General features: G+C 37.8%; 1 protein-coding gene across 3 annotated transcripts; it reads right to left on the bottom strand.

The window, feature by feature from the left end:
* Positions 1-10,079: 10,079 nt before the first annotated feature.
* LOC131023741 (short-chain dehydrogenase TIC 32, chloroplastic-like) lies at positions 10,080-18,739 on the bottom strand. 3 transcript variants are annotated; one of them, XM_057953305.1, is made up of 10 exons: positions 18,555-18,739; positions 18,033-18,264; positions 17,876-17,955; positions 17,627-17,780; positions 16,366-16,444; positions 15,616-15,709; positions 15,451-15,497; positions 11,906-12,117; positions 10,878-11,813; positions 10,080-10,772 (listed from the first exon to the last, which is right to left on the bottom strand). In XM_057953305.1, the coding sequence occupies exons 1-8, from the start codon at positions 18,685-18,687 to the stop codon at positions 11,932-11,934; spliced, it is 1,005 nt and encodes a 334-aa protein (XP_057809288.1). In that variant the 5' UTR covers positions 18,688-18,739; the 3' UTR covers positions 10,080-10,772; positions 10,878-11,813; positions 11,906-11,931. The 3 variants fall into 3 exon arrangements, with proteins under 3 accessions (XP_057809288.1, XP_057809287.1, XP_057809289.1); XM_057953304.1 differs by having other exon boundaries at positions 10,878-12,117; XM_057953306.1 differs by having other exon boundaries at positions 10,080-10,767; positions 10,878-12,117.
* Positions 18,740-18,793: the final 54 nt, after the last annotated feature.

Here is an 18,793-nt window from a genome sequence, read left to right as displayed (position 1 = left end):
GCATTGAAGTCACGACAGAGCATTGAAATCATGGCAGAGCATTGAAGCCACGATAGAGTATTGAAACAACGGCAGAACATTGGAATCCCGCACTGTGGCAGAGCATTAGGATCACGAACGGTGGCAGAGCATTGGGGTCACGGACGGTGGCAGAGCATTCCTCTGCTGCTTCCCTCCTTTGTATGCATTCCTTTGGTGCTTCCCTCCTTTGTGTGCATTCCTTTGCTGCTTCCCTCCTTGCCGGCTGGAACACTCTGCGCGGAGCATGGAAGACCTGGGGGGTGCAACCAACTTTCGCAGCTTACGATTGAACAGTAACCCTCTGCGCGGAGCATGGAGGACCCGGAGGGTGAAACCAACTTTCGCGGCTTACGATTGAACAGTAACCCTCTGCGCGGAGCATGGAAGACCCGGGGGGTGCAACCAACTTTCGCGGCTTACGATTGAACAGTAACCCTCTGCGCGGAGCATGGAAGACCCGGGGGGTGCAACCAACTTTTGCGGCTTACGATTGAACAGTAACCCTCTGCGCGGAGCATGGAAGACCCGGGGGGGTGCAACCAACTTTCGCGGCTTACGATTATTGGAACAACTCGCTAAACAGCGATTAGCACTCTTTTGCTCCCTCCCGAGTGAATGCTGGTTGTGGGTGTACACCCTACTCCCCCCTCTGGTGACATGTGCATGCCTCGCAAAAACATGTCAAGTGTGTGTGTTTGGTGCTCATGCTTGTGATGATTGTGAGAGAGTTAGCATAATTATAATTCCCAAGTAACATAATTCAAGTTGCATTTCAAGCCCTAACACATATGCAGAAGGTGTGCAGCTTCCAAGATGATGTTGTGATTACATAAATCTCATCAAAGTTCAGCGAAGTACCTGAATTAGCACTTACAAGTGGTTTACCGTTTTCATGTTATGGCGGTTCCCATATTTTGTTCAAAGCTTTCCCAAATTTAATTGCCCTGTGCTACAAGATCTCTTAGGCACAGATATTAGTACAAATATGAAGGCTCCTAAAGGCAGAGTTGTAAATCAACTTAGTAAAGAATTAGGAACCCTTGAACTTATAATATATTCATGCATTTGATCAAATGATGGGGCACATATAAACTCTGGATTCTGAGCCCACTACATTAGTACAGCCAACAGATTTCCTACTAACCATCCAAAGTAGATGTACCAATATCTTGCTTAGGAGAAAATCATGTCCCAATGGACCAAAGACAAGACTGGTATTGGCGCAGAGACCAAGTTGTCGGCATTTAGCAGCTGGAGATCAGTTGCTATCCCAGAGTTATAATTGCTCAAATTCAACTCTGATTTTTTTTTGGGGCTTTCGGCTATAACAGCCCGATTAACGATGGGTGATGATTGCTGCTTAACGGCAATTTCGCCGAAATCTGGAAAAATAAAGATAGTAGATGGTTTCGACTTGAGCTGGGATTTGATTTTGGGGAAAGGTTTTGCATGATTTCAGAAATTGGAGAACATGATTTTCGATGAACAGTGATGAATAGTGATGAACAGTGACTTGAAAACAATAAATCTCACGCCTTAGCTCGATTTTCCCACAGACGGCGCCAGATGGTGAAACGAGAAATAATACGGTAAATAAAAGCAGTAAACGACACCGGATTTACGTGGTTCGGTCGAGAAGACCTACGTCCACGGGGGTTTTGGGGGTTTTCCACTATAATTGAGAGAGTATTTTACAGTTTACAAGTTGAGGCTTGAAAAATTACTCTCTTCCCTAATCTATGCATCAAGGCCCTATTTATAAGCATGAACATAAACTTAAGGCCCTTGGGCCCAATAGACCCCTAAAGCCCATTAGCACAATGAATCAAGCCCAAGCCCCGTTATTCTAATCTACATCTTGAAATTGAGCCATCAAAGCTGGAAAGCGGAGCCGAGCTGAGCCGAGCCGGGAGTCAGGGCAATCCTGTATCAAATATTCCCGTTATGTTTGGCACAGCGCTGGTGCATATTTTAGTCCTCATCACGTTTAGGCAATCAAAACACTTAGGGTTTTCGAGTTTTCATTGTTCTTCGAGTTTTCGAGATTTTTGTTCTAGTTAGATTTCATCTTTGTTTTGCTTTACTTTTCTGTTTCGAGTTGTTATCAAGTGATAGTGATTTCATCCTCGCAACGTTTTATGGTATTTCGTATTTACTTTAATTTCTTTGCATCGTTATGAATTCTGTTAAGCTTTCAATTTGTGATTTCTTTTATGTCAATTAGATTAGAACCTTTTAGTTACAAGTATTTAAATTCTTAGTCTAGTAGCGTTTAAATTCTTAGTCGCGTTTACTTTACCGTTTAATTCTGCCTAGGGTTTAATAGTTTATTTCTACTTAAGTATTTAGTTTAATTCTTTTCCGCCTAGTTAAGTTTAAGTTTAAGTTTTAAGTTTAATTTACAAGCATTAGTTTAATTCCTTTTCGCCTAGTTAATTCTTAAGTTTATTTTCAAGTTAAGTTTTAATTCCAAGCTTTAGTTTAATTTTACAGTTTTCAATCCAACCTTTACTGATTTCTTGTGATACAATTAGAAGCACTTTAAGATCTTCCTTGAGAGACGACTTTGGGTCAACTTACCATTACTAGAGTGTCCTTGTCCTATTGCAAGTCAATCTAGAGGTGTTTTAGGTTGAGTCAGCTGTCGTGAACAATCGCAACCTGAAAGTCATAACCAACGTAAGAAGTGTCAAAAATAACCACCTCCTCAGTGGAAAGAATAAGAGAAAAAGAGATATCCTGATGCACAAAAATCAAAATATTTGAAGAGTGCTCCTTGCGGACGTTTTGATGTGCCGGAGTAAGACGAAGAGAGGTCCAAAAGAAAGCCTCAATATTCTGAAATTGAGACTTGGGTTCAATAATACCCATGATCGAAGGATGATGGGTGTTGCAGTAAGAAAATAGAAGATAACGAGCTGTGGTGTTGAGCCCGCGAATATTCCATGAAAGAATATTCAATATTAATCTGATCATACAATCGCATTCCTGAGTTTGGAAATTCATCATAGAAATTGTATTCTAAACTAATTTAAAATTTATGACCAGTATATATATATATATATATATATATATATTTTGCAAAGTAAAAATAGTATTCTCATTTAAAATACTAGATGTACTTAAAAATAGAGGTATTGGCCTGTAAATATTCAAACTTTTCCTATTTTCTGGTTTTACGCCCCAACTTAAAAATCTACCTATAAATACCTGAACTTCGTATTTTTTTCTGATTTTGCACCCATCGCATTTTTACCCCCAAATAGTTGCTGACATGACAATTGGATTGACCCAAACCCTACAATTACATGTTCTAGATCTATATTGGCAACAAACTTATCTTTTTCATTATGCACTTCAAACTTCTCTCAGTAACGATTTAAGGGTAAAAATTCGTTGGTTGCAAAATAAAAAATAAAAATACAAAGTTCAAGTATTTATAAGTAGATTTTAAAATTAGGGTGCAAAACCAAGAAATGGACAAAGTAAAAATAGTATTCTCATTTAAAGTACTAAATGTACTTAAAAATAAGTGATAATACAGTTTGGATGAATTTCCAAACTAGAAAAAATGACAAAAGAAAACAACAATTAAATATTTACAGGAATACAATCATTAGAGTGCGAGCTTCAATCATGAAGAAAAGCATAGAAAAAAGACGGATAATGTGATTTCATCCATTTCTATGAGCAATACTCGATAATTTCCACAATCCTTTGGGTATTTGATGTTATTGAAGTATTGGAATAACAGTAAAGAGCAACAACAGCTATGCACACGTGTCAAAGATTAGTTACACAATTAGTTGTAGTTTGTTGTAACAGTCTCTCTCTTCTTCACAACTTCTGTAGATATATAGCTATGTAAATTTCTCTTTATAATTCAGTTTTTTATAATGAAATGAAATCTCTATTCTCATCTCAAGAGCTTAGTTCACCTTAACATGGTATCTAGAGCTTCTTTTCGAGAAATCAGATTTGTCACAACAAATTCGTGTGGAAATTTGCTCTATCTTTTGGTTTCTTCCTCATCAATTTTCTGATTTCTCTATCTTTTTTTCTTTGATCCTGCATTTTTCCATAGCTATGACAAATAATTACAATCAAGCTTCCGCTCAATCATCTCCTTTACCAAATCTACATCATCTTCTCCTTCGTTTAGATCGGAGCAATTACGTCTACTGGCGCATTCAAGTGTTAAGCACAATTCGTGCTCATGTACTAGAAGATCTAATCTCATCGGCTACTGCTCCACCACCACAGTTGCTACCTCCGAATCAAAACGCGCCGATCAATTAAGTGCTACAGGACACCACATTCAAGATGATGAACTTGGAGACTATATACTCAATGGTTGTAGACCAGAGTTCGAAGCTATGGTTATTAATCTAATGCATCGAACTGAATCTCAATCTCTTCAGGAAATGCAGTATGCTCTGCAGTCACATGAAATTCGTCTTCAACAATCTGCATACATCATTGATCCTATGGCTCACTATGTGCAAAGAGGTCGTGGTACACGAGTCAGGGGCATGATTGGAAAGAGCACCAGATTTACTGGAAAATCTATAATTGTTTGTCAGTTATCTGGCAAAATAGGTCATGTTGCAGCTAAATGCTTTAAAAGATTTGATGTTTCCTTTTCTGGTGCAGATGCTCAAACCTCCTCACCTCAAGCATATATAACTGATCTACATCAGCTTCCAGAGTATCAGTTTGATGAAGAAGCATGCATATGGTATGTGGATAGTGGAGCCACAAACCACATTACAAATGATATAAACAATTTGTAGCTTCACACACCATATACTGGGGCAGAGCATCTCACAGTTGGTGATGGTAAGACAATTCCTATCACATCTGTTGGTCAATCTTTAATACAGTCACATTCCTCTGCTCCTACATCTCTTCTTCTGAATAATATCCTCTTTGCTCCACAAATTACCAAAAATCTTCTAAGTATCTCCCAGTTTACTAAGGATAACAATGTGATATTTGAATTTCATGATACTTGTTGTCTTGTGAAGGACAAGAAGAACATCACAACTCTGCTGAAGACAACTCTACATAAAGGCTTGTATCAACTTGATTTGTCTCAATTTCAAGCTAGGTCAGATCACTCTTTCTCCAAACTTCCTGCTACACATGTACCAGCTGTGTTTGTGTCTACTTGTAATGGTCCAAATCCTTGTAAATCCTCTTCTCCTGATATGAATAAAATGGATCTTTGGCATTAACGTTTGGGTCATCCTAGTGTTTCTACTTTACATTCTGTTCTCACTCATCTAAATGTATCAGTAAAAGGCACTGTCATAAGTTTCTGTCATGATTGTAGTCTAGGTAAACTTCATCAAAAATCTCATGTCACTCAACCTCTAAAGACTACCAAACCTTTCCAATTGGTGCATTCTGACTTATGGGGACCCTCACCTATAGCATCTACCTAAGGATACAAATATTACATACATTTTGTAGATGACTATAGTAGATATACATGGATTTACCCTCTTAAGCTTAAATCTAAAACAAGTAGTATAGTGCAGCAGTTCTTTCAAATGATAAAATGTCAATGCTCTAGCACTATTCAAGCTTTTCAATCTGATTGGGGAGGGGAATATAGACCACTAGTTTCATATTTTAAAACTCTAGGTGTGCATTTTCAACACCCTTATCCTCATATTCATATACAAAATGGTAAGACCGAGAGGAAGCATCAACATATTGTTGATATAGGGCTTACTTTACTCAGTCAAGCTACACTCCCTATGCAATATTGGTGGTATGCTTTTGAACAACCACTCATCTCATTAACCTTCTGCCCTCAATCACTTTAAATAAGTAAACACCTCATTTTATCCTTCATAAGTCCCATCCCGATTATACTCAATTTATATGCCTTTGGGTGTGCCTGTTATCCATATCTTAGACCTTATAATGACAATAAACTTCAATTTAGATCTGGAAAATGTGTGTTTTTGGGATATAGCAATCATCATAAGGGATACAAATGTTTAGGAACTAATGGCAGAATCTATATTGCTAACACAATTAGGTTTAATGAGGCAGAATATCCATATTCTACACTTTTTTCATCTTCCTCTTCTGCTACTGAGTCCACATTCACATATGCTTCTGTGTCTGCACCACCACCAATCTTAATTCCCACTTCATTGCATCCAGTCAATACTAAACCTAACTCTCCAAATCAGTCTACTTCTCAAACACATACTGCTAATACTCACTCACCAGTAGCATATCATTCTCCAGCACCAACTGACCTATCTCAATCACCAGTAGTAACTCCATTATTTCATCTAGATAATCCAGTTGATACATCCTCTAGTAGCTCCACTTCAACATCTGAGTCTAGTACCAGCTCAGTTCTTGCTTCTAGCTCCACCTCAGACACTAATCTCTCCAGTAATCCCCACCAACTTCAACTCCTCATTCATCTAGTCCTTCATCAGTTTCACTCCCTTCACCATCCACTTCTCCTCATCCACCAAGTTCTCCAACAGTTCCACATCCATCAAATAATACTTCCACTCATCCAATGACTACCAGAGCCAAAAATGGTATTTTTAAACCCAAATGTTATGTGGTTGTATTAGATTGTCCTCCAGTTAAATCATCTATTCCTGCCCTACCATTAACACTGGAAGAAGCTTTGTCTCATGATGGATGGTTTGAAGCTATGTCCAAAGAGTTTGATGCTATAATGGGAAAGGGTACCTGGGTATTAATCCCACCAGATCCCAGTCACAAAGTCATCAGCAACAAATGGATATTTCGGGTGAAACTTAACCCTGACTTTACTCTTGATAAGCTCAAGGCTCGATTAGTAGCTAGGAGTTTTGAGCAGTTGGCGGGTGTTGACTTCTTAGAGACCTTCAGTCCAGTAGTTAAAGCATCCACAATTCGCCTTATGTTCTCATTAGCTGCAACAAATGGCTGGCCTATACAACAGATAGATGTGAACAATGCGTTCTTAAATGGTGCTCTAATAGATACAATATACATGGCACAACCTGCTGGATTTGAAAATCCTCAATTTCTGGATTATATTTGTAAACTTCAGAAGGCAAAAACTTGTTCGCTAATATTTTCGCCACGCCGCAAGTATATAGTGTAGTTGCAACATAGGGAAGCAAGGTCGTATTTCAGAAGGATTAATAGTTAATTCTAGTGATTATCTTAATTCATTGTACTAGGACTATTTAGACGAAACAATAAGGTGAGTGGTTTGATTATCTAACTAATTACTTAACAAGTTCAAAGACAAATAAAATCAAATAAGCAAAGTGGATTAATATGATGATTAAGATGATTTAGGGACTAGACATCAATGGATTAGTAATGGACCTCAAATTAGCTCAACATTAGTCTTGATATTACCTATTATCTAGAGTGATCTCCCAACTAGTTCTAGCCCCATCCCGGATGACTAAAACGGTAGATTACGGGTCATAGTTACCGTCCCCGTTTAACTTCTAACCTATAACTCCCAAAAGCACAACAAAGATTGATAAACTCTCACCCAACTCTTAACCTCCTGGTTTATTGAGTCGATATGTTTCAATCACCTAATCTATTGCAATTATCCTCTCCCGATTCAAATTACAAATTAGAAATGCATAAAGAGTGGCCAACACTTCATACAAGGAATAAAACTAGGGCTTGAAAAGATAATGGAGAAGGCATAATCAAAGACAAATATTGAGCATAATAATCAATTCATTACATCATCCATGAGCCTAATCCCCAAATCAATGGGGGATTTAGCCTATCATGCTTACAAATAACATACCTAAATCAAATGGGTACACTAATAAAAGAGAGAGTAAGAGATGATAAATCCTATTTAATGAGCTTCCTTCAATCTTCTCTCTTCTTCAATGTCCTTCCAATCTTGGTGGTTGAATGTAGTAATGGAGGCTAGGGTTTAGTGTGTGGAGGATTGGGAGTGATGGGGTTGGTGTGGGTGATGAGAGATATGAGAAAAGAGGGGGAAAAAGGGGTTTTTGGGGCAAAAATAGCATCTGGGCCCACCAAAGGGAGCAATCCCGCCTTTTCCCCGCGACCACGGCATGAACCGCGGTCGAAGCCCGCGGCCGCGGCTCAGACCGCGGGTGATTGCCAAAAACGTTCTGGACTGCTTTGGAGCAGAGGCCCACGGTCGGGCCCGTGGCCACGGCCCGGATCGTGGGTTACTGGGCAATTTTGGAGTAGAGGCCCACGGTCGGGCCCGTGGCTGCGGCCCAAACTGCAGGGTTCTGGGCTTTATGCGCAGTCCGCTCGTTCGGCTCCGTTCTCCCTCGTCCGAACTCCGATTTGGTCGCCATTTGCGCTCACAGATTCCTCTCGAGATGAACTTCAACCTTATATTTTCAAAATTCTCTAATTTATCTTTGAATTTTCCTGAAATCACTCCAAAAGCTACACCAAGCATCAAAACTCAACAAAACTCAAAATTTGGATACAAACACATATTAACAATCAATTAATGCGGGAAAATGACAACAATTCATGCGATATTGAGGTACGAAAACCATGTTTGTCACTAGGGGTTTTGAGCAGTTGGCGGGTGTTGACTTCTTAGAGACCTTCAGTCCAGTAGTTAAAGCATCCACAATTCGCCTTATGTTCTCATTAGCTGCAACAAATGGCTGGCCTATACAACAGATAGATGTGAATAATGCGTTCTTAAATGGTGCTCTAACAGATACAATATACATGGCACAGCCTGCTGGATTTGAAAATCCTCAATTTTCGGATTATATTTGTAAACTTCAGAAGACAATCTATGGTTTGAAATTAATAGGCTCCAAGAGCATGGTATGAAACATTAACTTCTGAGATTTGCAGCTTGGGGTTCAAGAAGTCTGCATCAGATTTCTCTTTGTTATATCAGAATTCTGGTATTTCTCTCACTCTTATACTGGTGTATGTGGATGATATTTTAATTATTGGTGATGATGCTAATGTGGTGACTGCTGTGGTTGATCATCTTCATCATAAGTTTTCAGTTAAGAATCTTGGATGAGTCAATGACACGGTGCGAGCAAAATACTTGTGTATGCCCGATACAGACAATACACACTCCTACGTCTCAAAACAAGAAACAAGTCTTAGTGGCAAGTGTAGGGTCGAATCCCACAGGGAGTGATGAACTACTTTGTTCTCCAACGACAAACTGAGGTGTCACAGGTCTCAATCTGTATACTCTGCACAAGAAATTAACAAGATCAATAATAACAAAGGGGTGAGGTTATTCGGTTAGGTCATAACTGTTGTCAACATTCGTTTCGGTCATAGGCATACTGATGATCCGTCCATGATCCATATAAACCCAAGGCGTGGCCCAAAGACATTGGGGCGTTTCAAAGGGTTATACTTCACATTTAGGATGGTTGATCCCATTGTGGTCACTTGGTCCGAAGGTCACACAATCCCCGGTCACAAGGCAGTGCTTCACTTCTCCTTAGATGGTAGTCATACCCGTTACTCACCAAGTATGACCCTCACCAACCTTCTCTCCCGAGGTCCCCAACTCTGCACTTTGAGTGACACATGCCTCCTGGACACAACCATTTCCGGCTTGTTAGCCGACCAGTCATAGACATGCTACAGCGCAGAAGTTACCTTCCTCGTTTGATAACCATGGCTTTATGCCTCGTCACAATTGATGGATAGTCTCTAGAGAAGCCCAAGACTGAGAAAGGACAGTGTATCCCATCAATCTTTTCCCCACCTTCCGGATCTACAACGCTTTTTGTTGACGCTGCTCAGCTACTCGGTCGTGGGCATACCAGTTGTCACGCCCTGGTATACCCTGGCCTTTGCTTGACATGGGCAGCGTTTTACCGAACGGAGATCACCCGTTAGGCCCCTACTGCCCATGGTTTCGAACAGGTCCTTCCGGAACCACGAGACTCAACCGAAAGAACAAATGCCTCACGAATGTTTACATGTTGACAACAATTATTTCCACCCCTAAAACCTCACCTAAGGAACTACTCACACATAGCAGAATTCATAAATGCAAAATAAATTAAACACATCATGTAACAAAAAGGAAATACTTGATTAATAGAAATGATACCTACGGCCTCGAGCCTTGAATCTTGTTCGAATGAAAACACAACGGAAATAGGAAATAGTACTGGAATGTAAAATTGTTTGGATGCCACACACGGCAGGTTTAAAGTAATAAACTAAATAAAACAGAGTTCAAAAGTGCCAAGAAGTTCTTTCACTCTGCACACCACCCTTCTTTTATACTGCCGAATGGTAAAGGTCTAACCCTAGCTGCGCCAGCTTCATATCTTCATCGAGATATCTTCTTTCCTTCTTTAGCTCAATCCTTGATTGATCCAATTGAAGATAGTTTCCAGCTGCTTGTTGTAGTCAACCTTTCCCTTTTTTTCGATGCTTCTAGCTCCTTCCTCCTTCTTCCGTTCGCTTCCTCCAAATCCCCGAGATTTACTTTCCTTTCCTGGCTTTGGCTGTCTGCTCCTCATTGTAGTGGTCAGGCGGATTGCTTCCTTCGGTTTGATTCATACCAGGTGGGTTGCTTCAGGTTCCCATGCCCCAAGTTAGACTGTAGAGGTACTGCAGCCGAAGCTCCATGCTGGTAAACATAACATTGCAATCTGGGCCTGGTAATGCCCATTCCAACCACATTCCTTCGGTTTCCGCTCTATTGGACCTTCCTTCCTCAACAACTTTGTTTTCCCCTGGACAGACCTGAACTGACATAAACAAAGAGAAAAATAGGGTCAAATGGTCCAAAAGTCGAAGACGCATCAGTCAACTATTTTTTGGGAATAAAGGTTGTGTTTGCTGCAGGTACTTACTATTTGTGTCAACACAAATATATACATGAGCTATTTACAAAAGCCAAGATGTTGGATAGCAAAGCCTGCTCTACACCTATGACACCTGCCACCAAGTTGTCAAAGGCTGATGGTCTCTTATTTGATAATCCCACACTGTACAGAAGCACCATTGGGGCGCTGCAATATCTAACTATCACCAGGCCCGATATTGCTTATGCAGTCAACAAATTGAGTCAATTTCTCTCTGCACCAACAAATTATCACTGGATTGCTTGCAAACAGATGCTCAGGTATCTTAAAGGTTCTTTTCATCTTCGCCTAGCCTTCAAATCTTCTCATATTACTCAGATAGTGGGGTTCTCGGATGCGGATTGGGCTAGTTGTGTAGATGATCGCTGCTCCACTGACGGCCACTGCATATTTCTGGGGTCCAATCTTGTCACATGAGCTGCCAAGAATCAAGATGTTGTTTCACGTAGTAGTGCAGAATCAGAGTATCGGAGTATGGCTACTGCTACCACCGACATCATTTGGCTCCATGCTTTGTGTACATAGCTTGGTATATCTCTTACATCTCCTCAAAAGCTATGGTGTGATAATATCAGTGCCATCGCCTTAGCTGGAAACCCGGTATTTCACGCCCGCACTAAACATATAGAAGTGGACGTACACTTCATTCGTGAGAAGATTAAGGATGGCTTGTTAGATGTGGGGCATGTTCCCTCTGATGAACAGCTCGCAGATTTATTCACTAAACCACTGGCTGATACGCGCTTTAGTCTTTTTCGTGATAAACTCAATTTGGTAGCCATCACTCCTGGTTAGGACTCAAAGGGGGAGTATTGAAGCATTGGAATAACAGTAAAGAGCAACAGCAGCTATGCACACGTGTCAAATAGTAGTTACACAATTAGTTGTAGTTTGTTGTAACAGTCTCTCTCTTCTTCACAACTTCTGTAGATATATAGTTGTGTAAATTTCTCTTTGTAATTCAGTTTTTCATAATGAAATGAAATCTCTATTCTCATCTCAAGAGCTTAGTTCACCTTAACAGATGTTATATTCTAATCATTTAATTTTGACTTTCTTTTCCTTCCCAATTATTGATGAGTTGATGTGTCTGTTTCCAAAGGCTCCGAGCAATGTTGTCGTCACTGGCGAGGGCTGAGCAGTGGCTCTCATTGCAGTCTGCGAAATACGCGCCGCTTACGCCAGCTAGTCGAGGGCTCAATGCGACATAGCATGTTGTAGCCGCACCCTACACCAAACATCGAATGAGTAACAAAAGTTGAAGCGGGTTCAGTGGAATGAGGGGATGGGAAGGGGGAGACCAAAGGAGATTTGTGGGGATAGGGGAGGTGGTGGCAGTTGGCAGTTGGGGGGGCGGGGGGAGGGTGCCATGATGATGGTGGGTTTCAATTATATTTTTTAATTTTATTTATTTATTTATTTTTTCATTAAGGGTAAAATAGTATATTTACATACAAATTGATTAAAATTAATATATTTTTATTTTTGTGGTTCATAGCAACCTTTTGTTAAGTAAAATGGTTATTTAGAGATATTAACACTTGGGGAAATAACTATATATAATGAAGAGGAGGTTTGGGTAGGGAGATGTTCAAATAATACTAGTTAAATAAACTAAGAATGAATAATTATTTTTAATTCTTCAATTGTAAATTTTTATTTTGATAAATTATTTTGATGAATAAATGTAACATTGGATTTAAATTTTGGAGGGAGCAATTTTTTTTTTCTTCAGATACATTAAATTTAATAGTGAATTCATTATATTTATTGGAAAATGTGATGTTCTCACGAAAAATGTACTTATCTGATAACCACACCCGATTTGAGTATATATATTTATAAGTGTTGGTTATAATGAAACCACAATTTAAAATAAGAACTGTGAACTTTGTATTGAACACTGCATTGACGTCTAAAATTATGTATTCGTTGTGCAATTAACTGCATCCGGAGAAAATGAAAAAAAACAAAAAATCGCTCCCTCCAAGATTCAAATCTAAATGGTGCATTCATCCATCAAGATGATACATCCATCATAAATTTCATAATCCAAGGGTTGAGAATGGTTCTCCGTTCTCATTTTAAATAAAAATTCTCATTTGAAACCTCTCTTATTATATACTCCCTCCGTCCCAATAATGAAGACACACTTCATTTGGGCACGGAGGTTAAGGTGGGGTAATTTAGAGAATAAAGTGTTGTGGCCCACATCATTAGTGTATTTGATTGAGAGTTAATTAAGGGTTTTATTTACTTTACTCTCAACTCTCTGTCATCTTCTCCAACCACCACTGCCGCCGCCGACCATCACCACCACCACGGCACCACCTCCGAAAATCGAACTCAAAAAATCAAAACTAGAAATCGCAAATTATCATTCCAAACAAAACCATTCCAGTCGAAATTCCAAAAATTGGAAACAAAAATTGTCATTCCAGTCGAAATTCCAAAAATTCCAAAACCATTCCAGTCGAAAACCATTCCAGTCGAAAACCATTCCAGTCGAAATTCCAAAAATTGGAAACAAAAATTGAAATTCCAAAAATTGGAAATTCCAAAAATTGGTCAGTGTGTGTGAGCGGTTGGAGGCTCACCGGAGGAGCGTTCGAAGGTCGGAGGATGGTGGCGCAAGATCTGGGGCGGCGCAAGATCTGGTGGCGCAGAAATTCCAGAAAAGCGCAGAAATTCCAGATCTGGTGGCGCAAGATCTGGTGGCCGCCGACCATCACCATCACCACCACCACGGCAGAGGGACGAGGAGAGGAAGGCGGCGACGATTCAGAGGAAGAACGCGGCAGAGGGACGAGGAGATCTGGAGATGAAGATGCGATAGAGGGACAAGGAGGTCTGGAGATGAAGAGGGACGAGGAGATGAGGACGGCGGTGACTCTAGATAGAGGGGTGAGGGGGTGTTCGGCGGTGGTGGTGGCTCGCCGGCGGCGACTCCGCCGAGAAGGGGGAGAAGATGGGCGGCGGGTTAAGGAGTGAAGAGAAATGAGGGGGTGAACTGAAATGAGTAAATTAAGATTTTGTATTAATTTGTACCATAATTAAGGTTCAATTAATTAGTTATAGTTGAGCCCTAATTATTTCCATATATAGAAATGTGTCTTCATTATTGGGACAGCCCGAAAAGGAAAGTGTGTCTTCATTATTGGGACGGAGGGAGTATAAATATAGAGAGATGAGTTCAAATAAAAATTATCCTTATCGTAAGAACGTAGAACCAATCTTGTTCATTTATTTTGAATTTGTAATGGTTCAGACTAATTTTTTTTTTTTTTTATTTAAATATGTCAATTTGTAATTGTGTGTTATCTGTAGTGCCGATTTTTATGGGTTACAGATTTTCATATACGGTTTTTTCTTTTGCTTATTGTTGTTTATTTATGTTTTCACATTAATTTTTCTTTCATTAGCATACAAAATGGTTGAGAATATTGGTCAATAATTTTTGTGAATTTGATGTTATTGTGCGAGAAATGAATTGGATGTTTTCTTGTTGTTTGATAAAGTAATGATGTTAAATATATATTGTAGTGCATGTTAATTTATGGTTTAATTGGGTGCAAAATCAGTTCCATAATTTTTTTTGAACTTGATGTGCATGTACGAAAAAAAAAATAGTTAGTGCAAATTAAAATCTATAGAAATACATGTACAAAAAAGATAAAATACAGCTTAAATTTTCAATAATTAAAGTGCATGTACAAAAAAAAAATGGTGACATTTAAATCTATAAAGGTACATGTACAAAATGATAAATTGCAATTCATTTTTGGGTTAATTGTCTATAAATACACGAGCTATATTCTTTTTGATCAAATCTATTTTTTTGGTAAAAAAATACATAAATTTTTATATTTTTGGAATTTGACCGAAGCCGAAAGTTCGTCGGCTAATAAATTGATTGTCTGAATTCTGATGGGCAATCCGAAGGTACCGTTAGAAAGCTCTTAATGTTATCTTTCTAATGATACTTATATTATTGGGGTTTGGTAACCAAAAATGGTCGAAAAAAAGAAAAAAATATAGAGTTTCGTGACCTCGACTTTCATGCCATTTTTTTTACCACTTTCGATTATCAAAACCCAACAATATAAGTATCATTAGAAAGATAACATTAAGAGCTTTCTAATGGTACCTTCGGATTGCCTATCATAATTCAGACAATTAATTTATTAGCCGACGAACTTTCGGCTTCGGTCAAATTCCAAAAATATAAAAGTTTATGTATTTTTTGACCAAAAAAATAGATTTGGTCAAAAACCAAAATTTGAGTATAGCTCGTGTATTTTTAGGCAATTAACCCTTCATTTTTTTCAAAGAAAAATGTGCATGTTTTGTGCAAATTAAAATCTATAGAAATGCATGTACAAAAAGATAAAAATGTACGTCAATTATATTTCAAATATAGAAGCGTGTACATAAAAAAAATACTCCTTGTGCGTTTTAAAAAATACTCTCGATCCCGTTCTATATATATATGTGTGTGTGTGTGTTAGCATGAATCTTGATGAGTTATAACTTATATTTGATGAAAACAAGATAAATTAACCTGTGGTATTGACTTGAGAAATTTGGAGAGCATAGAACCGAGAAAACCTGAAAAAATATTTCAATGTGGGATTCAGTTATGCTTGTTGGACATTAAATGAAAAAAGATAGTCAAATTAAATCACATGATTAATTCACAGAAAAAAAAGTGGGAATATTTATATGCCTGAAAGCAAATGCAAGACTTTGAAATCTTTCACAATTCCGGTACCGATAGACCCTGGATGGACAGCATTGATGGTCACATTTGCTTCTTTTGCCTTAAGAAAGAAGAAGAAGAAGAAAGAAACATAGGTCAGAATAGGGGAGTAATTCAACGAGATCCCTTATATGTGGTGAGATTTGTAAGTGTTGATTTAATGTATCCTATGATTGATATTTATCTAGAGGAGGAATTTTTTTACCTAAGTTCGAATTTTGGAGAGAGCGGGAAATTTTACTAATTTTTTGAATATCGTTATTCAACACTATATACTGCATTATTCAATAATATATATTGCCTTATTTATTAGTCTCACGATCTCACGAAAAATAGCAATCTCATTGGAACTTACTCCGGTCAGTATATATATATGAGAAAGAGTTCGAATAAAAATTTCTTATTGTGTGAATGACGATAATTAAAATTTCTTATCCCTCCTTGAAGTGAAAATAAGGAAGGAAAAATGGTGAACTTCTCTTTTTGTCTAAAATGTGGAAAAAGAAATGAGACATTTAAATGCATAAATTTTTGTTATTCCTCATTTTCCCATCCATCAAAGTGAATGCACCCTTAATGTATAAAATAACCGCACTACAATAATATTATACGTTTAATATATTATCGTAATACAATTACTTTATATGTGAAGTGCATTAATTTTATGAACATTTTATCAAAATGTAAATTCATTAATTTTCTTGGTCAGTTTTGTACCTTGAGCTGTCTTGATAGTTCCCTGGCATGTAATATGATGGCTAATTTTGATTGAGCATAAGCTTTCATGATACTGTAGCTGCAATTAAGGTACAAAAGTGCTAAATAAACTTGATATGAAGTTCGATGAATATTATTGTAAATGCTACATGCGGTGAAATATACATATAATAATGTGGGAATTATCACATATAGTCATTTTTGTTAAAAACATAAGTTTTATAATCCTAGTTTATAATAGATAAGTTATATAGCCATTTTAGGCTTAAAAGACTATAACACCCTTTGACTTTTTTGAAACTTCGAGTACTCAATGGTGTACTCGATGGCACCATCGTGTACACCATCGAGTAATGGAAAAAATGAAGATTTTTTACAACACTATCGAGTAATCGAAGTACTCGATGGTGTACACGATGGCACCACGAGTACTCGATGGTGTACACGATGGCGCCATCGAGTACTCGATGGTGTCATCGAGTACACCATCGAGTACAAAAAAGTCAAAGGGTGTTATAGTTTTTTAAACTTAAAATGGCTATATAACTTATCTATTATAAACTAGGGCTATAAAACTTATGTTTTTATAAAAGAGGGTTATAATAAGATTTCCCTCTATAATAATTATATATTCAAATAAGAATCCTTTTCTTAAATGTGAATGTCAAATTATTTTCGGTCATCGGATCGCCATTATCTACGATGAATGCATTGCCTTAGTGGATAAATGGATCAGAGCACTCGGGTTGGAATTTCATGAGGAGTGATTTTTTTAGTGCACTTAATTTCATAGCAAGTGCAGTAATTTCATGTGTTCAATGCAATATTCTCATTTCTCATGATAAAATGCACTCGATTGAAATATCATGAGAAGTAATTTTTATGTTAACCAATTATTGTGAGAACAGGGAACCGCTCAAAGCCCTTTGACTGTGAAGATTTATGGTAGATGCATCATTTGAGGAGTGATTTTTTATTTTCAAGTGCATTAATTTTAATAGTGAATGCGTGCCAAGTGTACCAATTTATTATTATTATTTTCTGTTGGTATTTTTGGCACTAATAGTGCCAAGTGTACCTAACTCGTGCGTAAATTCAAATTCAATCCGTCCTAATTAAGGGCAAAACTGTCTTAAAACGTAAAAAAATGGCCAGATTTAGTGTTTTATTAAATTAGTGGACAAAATTTATGTTTCCTTCAAAATGGTCACACGAATGTATTATTTAAAAAAAAAATCATTCTTATTTACCATATATATACCTTTTAGGGTGGAGCAATTCGTTGAAGCAAAAGTGTTTGCTATCCACCCAACTGTGACTCGCAGAGGAGACATTCACTATTCTCCCCTCTATGCAAGATTCTGCAGCTGTCTCCACCATTTTCCCCACTAGCATTTCTGTCAATACAAAATGGCCTTCAAAAAATACAAAATATATTTCAATCTTCTTCTTTTTTTTCATGTTTCTTGATTAATTAAAGTAAGAAACTTAATAAATAGAAAACGATTACCTAAATAATTTGTTGCAAAAGTAAGCTCAATTTGGTCTTCAGAAAATTCCAGTTGTCGCGACATTATGCCAGCATTGTTTCTGCAAGAAAACAATATACTTTTGATACAAATTAAACAAAAGTAAAATAAGCAACATAAGAGAAAACATTAAATTACATGAGGATGTGTAGCGGCAATCCTAAAGATAAGAAGTGAGAGCAAAATCTTTTGATTGAAGCAAACGAGCTCAAGTTTAACTCCAATATGATTATCTCAGCTTCTGGGCTCTCTTTTTGTATACTTTCCTTGACTCCTTCTCCCTCCCTCAAATCCATTGCTGGAATTACCACTCTCACACCTCCCTTGGCAAGCACTCTTGCTGTCTCTTTACCGATCCCCGACGTCGCGCCTAATCATCACACAATCCATCATTTGAATAAATTTGTGTAAACATTATCTCATGAGAAGCAATATCATCATTGTTTTCATGATGTTAAACAAAATTGTAGTTATAAATACCTTAACACAATGAATAACTTCTTCAAAACTCCATGCATGCATGCCCAATATGCATAAGTGAAATAAACATTATCTTTGTTGAAAACGTGATTCTTGGCATGAATTATTTAAATTAACCGCCTTTTCCATGAATATATTACTATGAACATTCAAAGGAGAGAGAGAGAGAGAGAGGCTGACCAGTGACTATTGCAGTGAGATGAGATGAAGGCATGGAGGAGAAGCAATCATCAGCAACTTGTTGAGCAGTAGTTTTGGAGCCATAGCCACTTGGCCCAACAATTCCTGCCAAATATTTCAACGCAGCCATCATCTCTGGGCTCAGAATTTTTCACCTTGAACTCCAACATTCTAAAAATTGTCGCAATCCATCTATCTTTATAGATAAAAGCGGATGGGATCCTCTTTAATACTAAAAA

Source organism: Salvia miltiorrhiza, chromosome 4 (assembly GCF_028751815.1).
Source record: "Salvia miltiorrhiza cultivar Shanhuang (shh) chromosome 4, IMPLAD_Smil_shh, whole genome shotgun sequence".
NCBI classification, from domain to species: Eukaryota; Viridiplantae; Streptophyta; class Magnoliopsida; order Lamiales; family Lamiaceae; genus Salvia; species Salvia miltiorrhiza.
The sequence above is the reverse complement of the archived record's forward strand: the minus strand, read 5'-3'. Positions and strand labels throughout refer to the sequence as shown.

Bases quoted from the DNA above. Each gene is read 5' to 3' on its own strand.
- LOC131023741 (XM_057953304.1), bottom strand. From the start codon at position 18,687: ATGATGGCTGCGTTGAAATATTTGGCAGGAATTGTTGGGCCAAGTGGC. The intron at 18,265-18,554 runs GTCAGCCTCTCT...TGTGATGATTAG, and splicing joins TCTCACTGCAATAGTCACTG to GCGCGACGTCGGGGATCGGT. The intron at 12,118-15,450 runs GTTAATTTATCT...TGTTTGGTGTAG, and splicing joins TTCTCAAGTCAATACCACAG to GGTGCGGCTACAACATGCTA.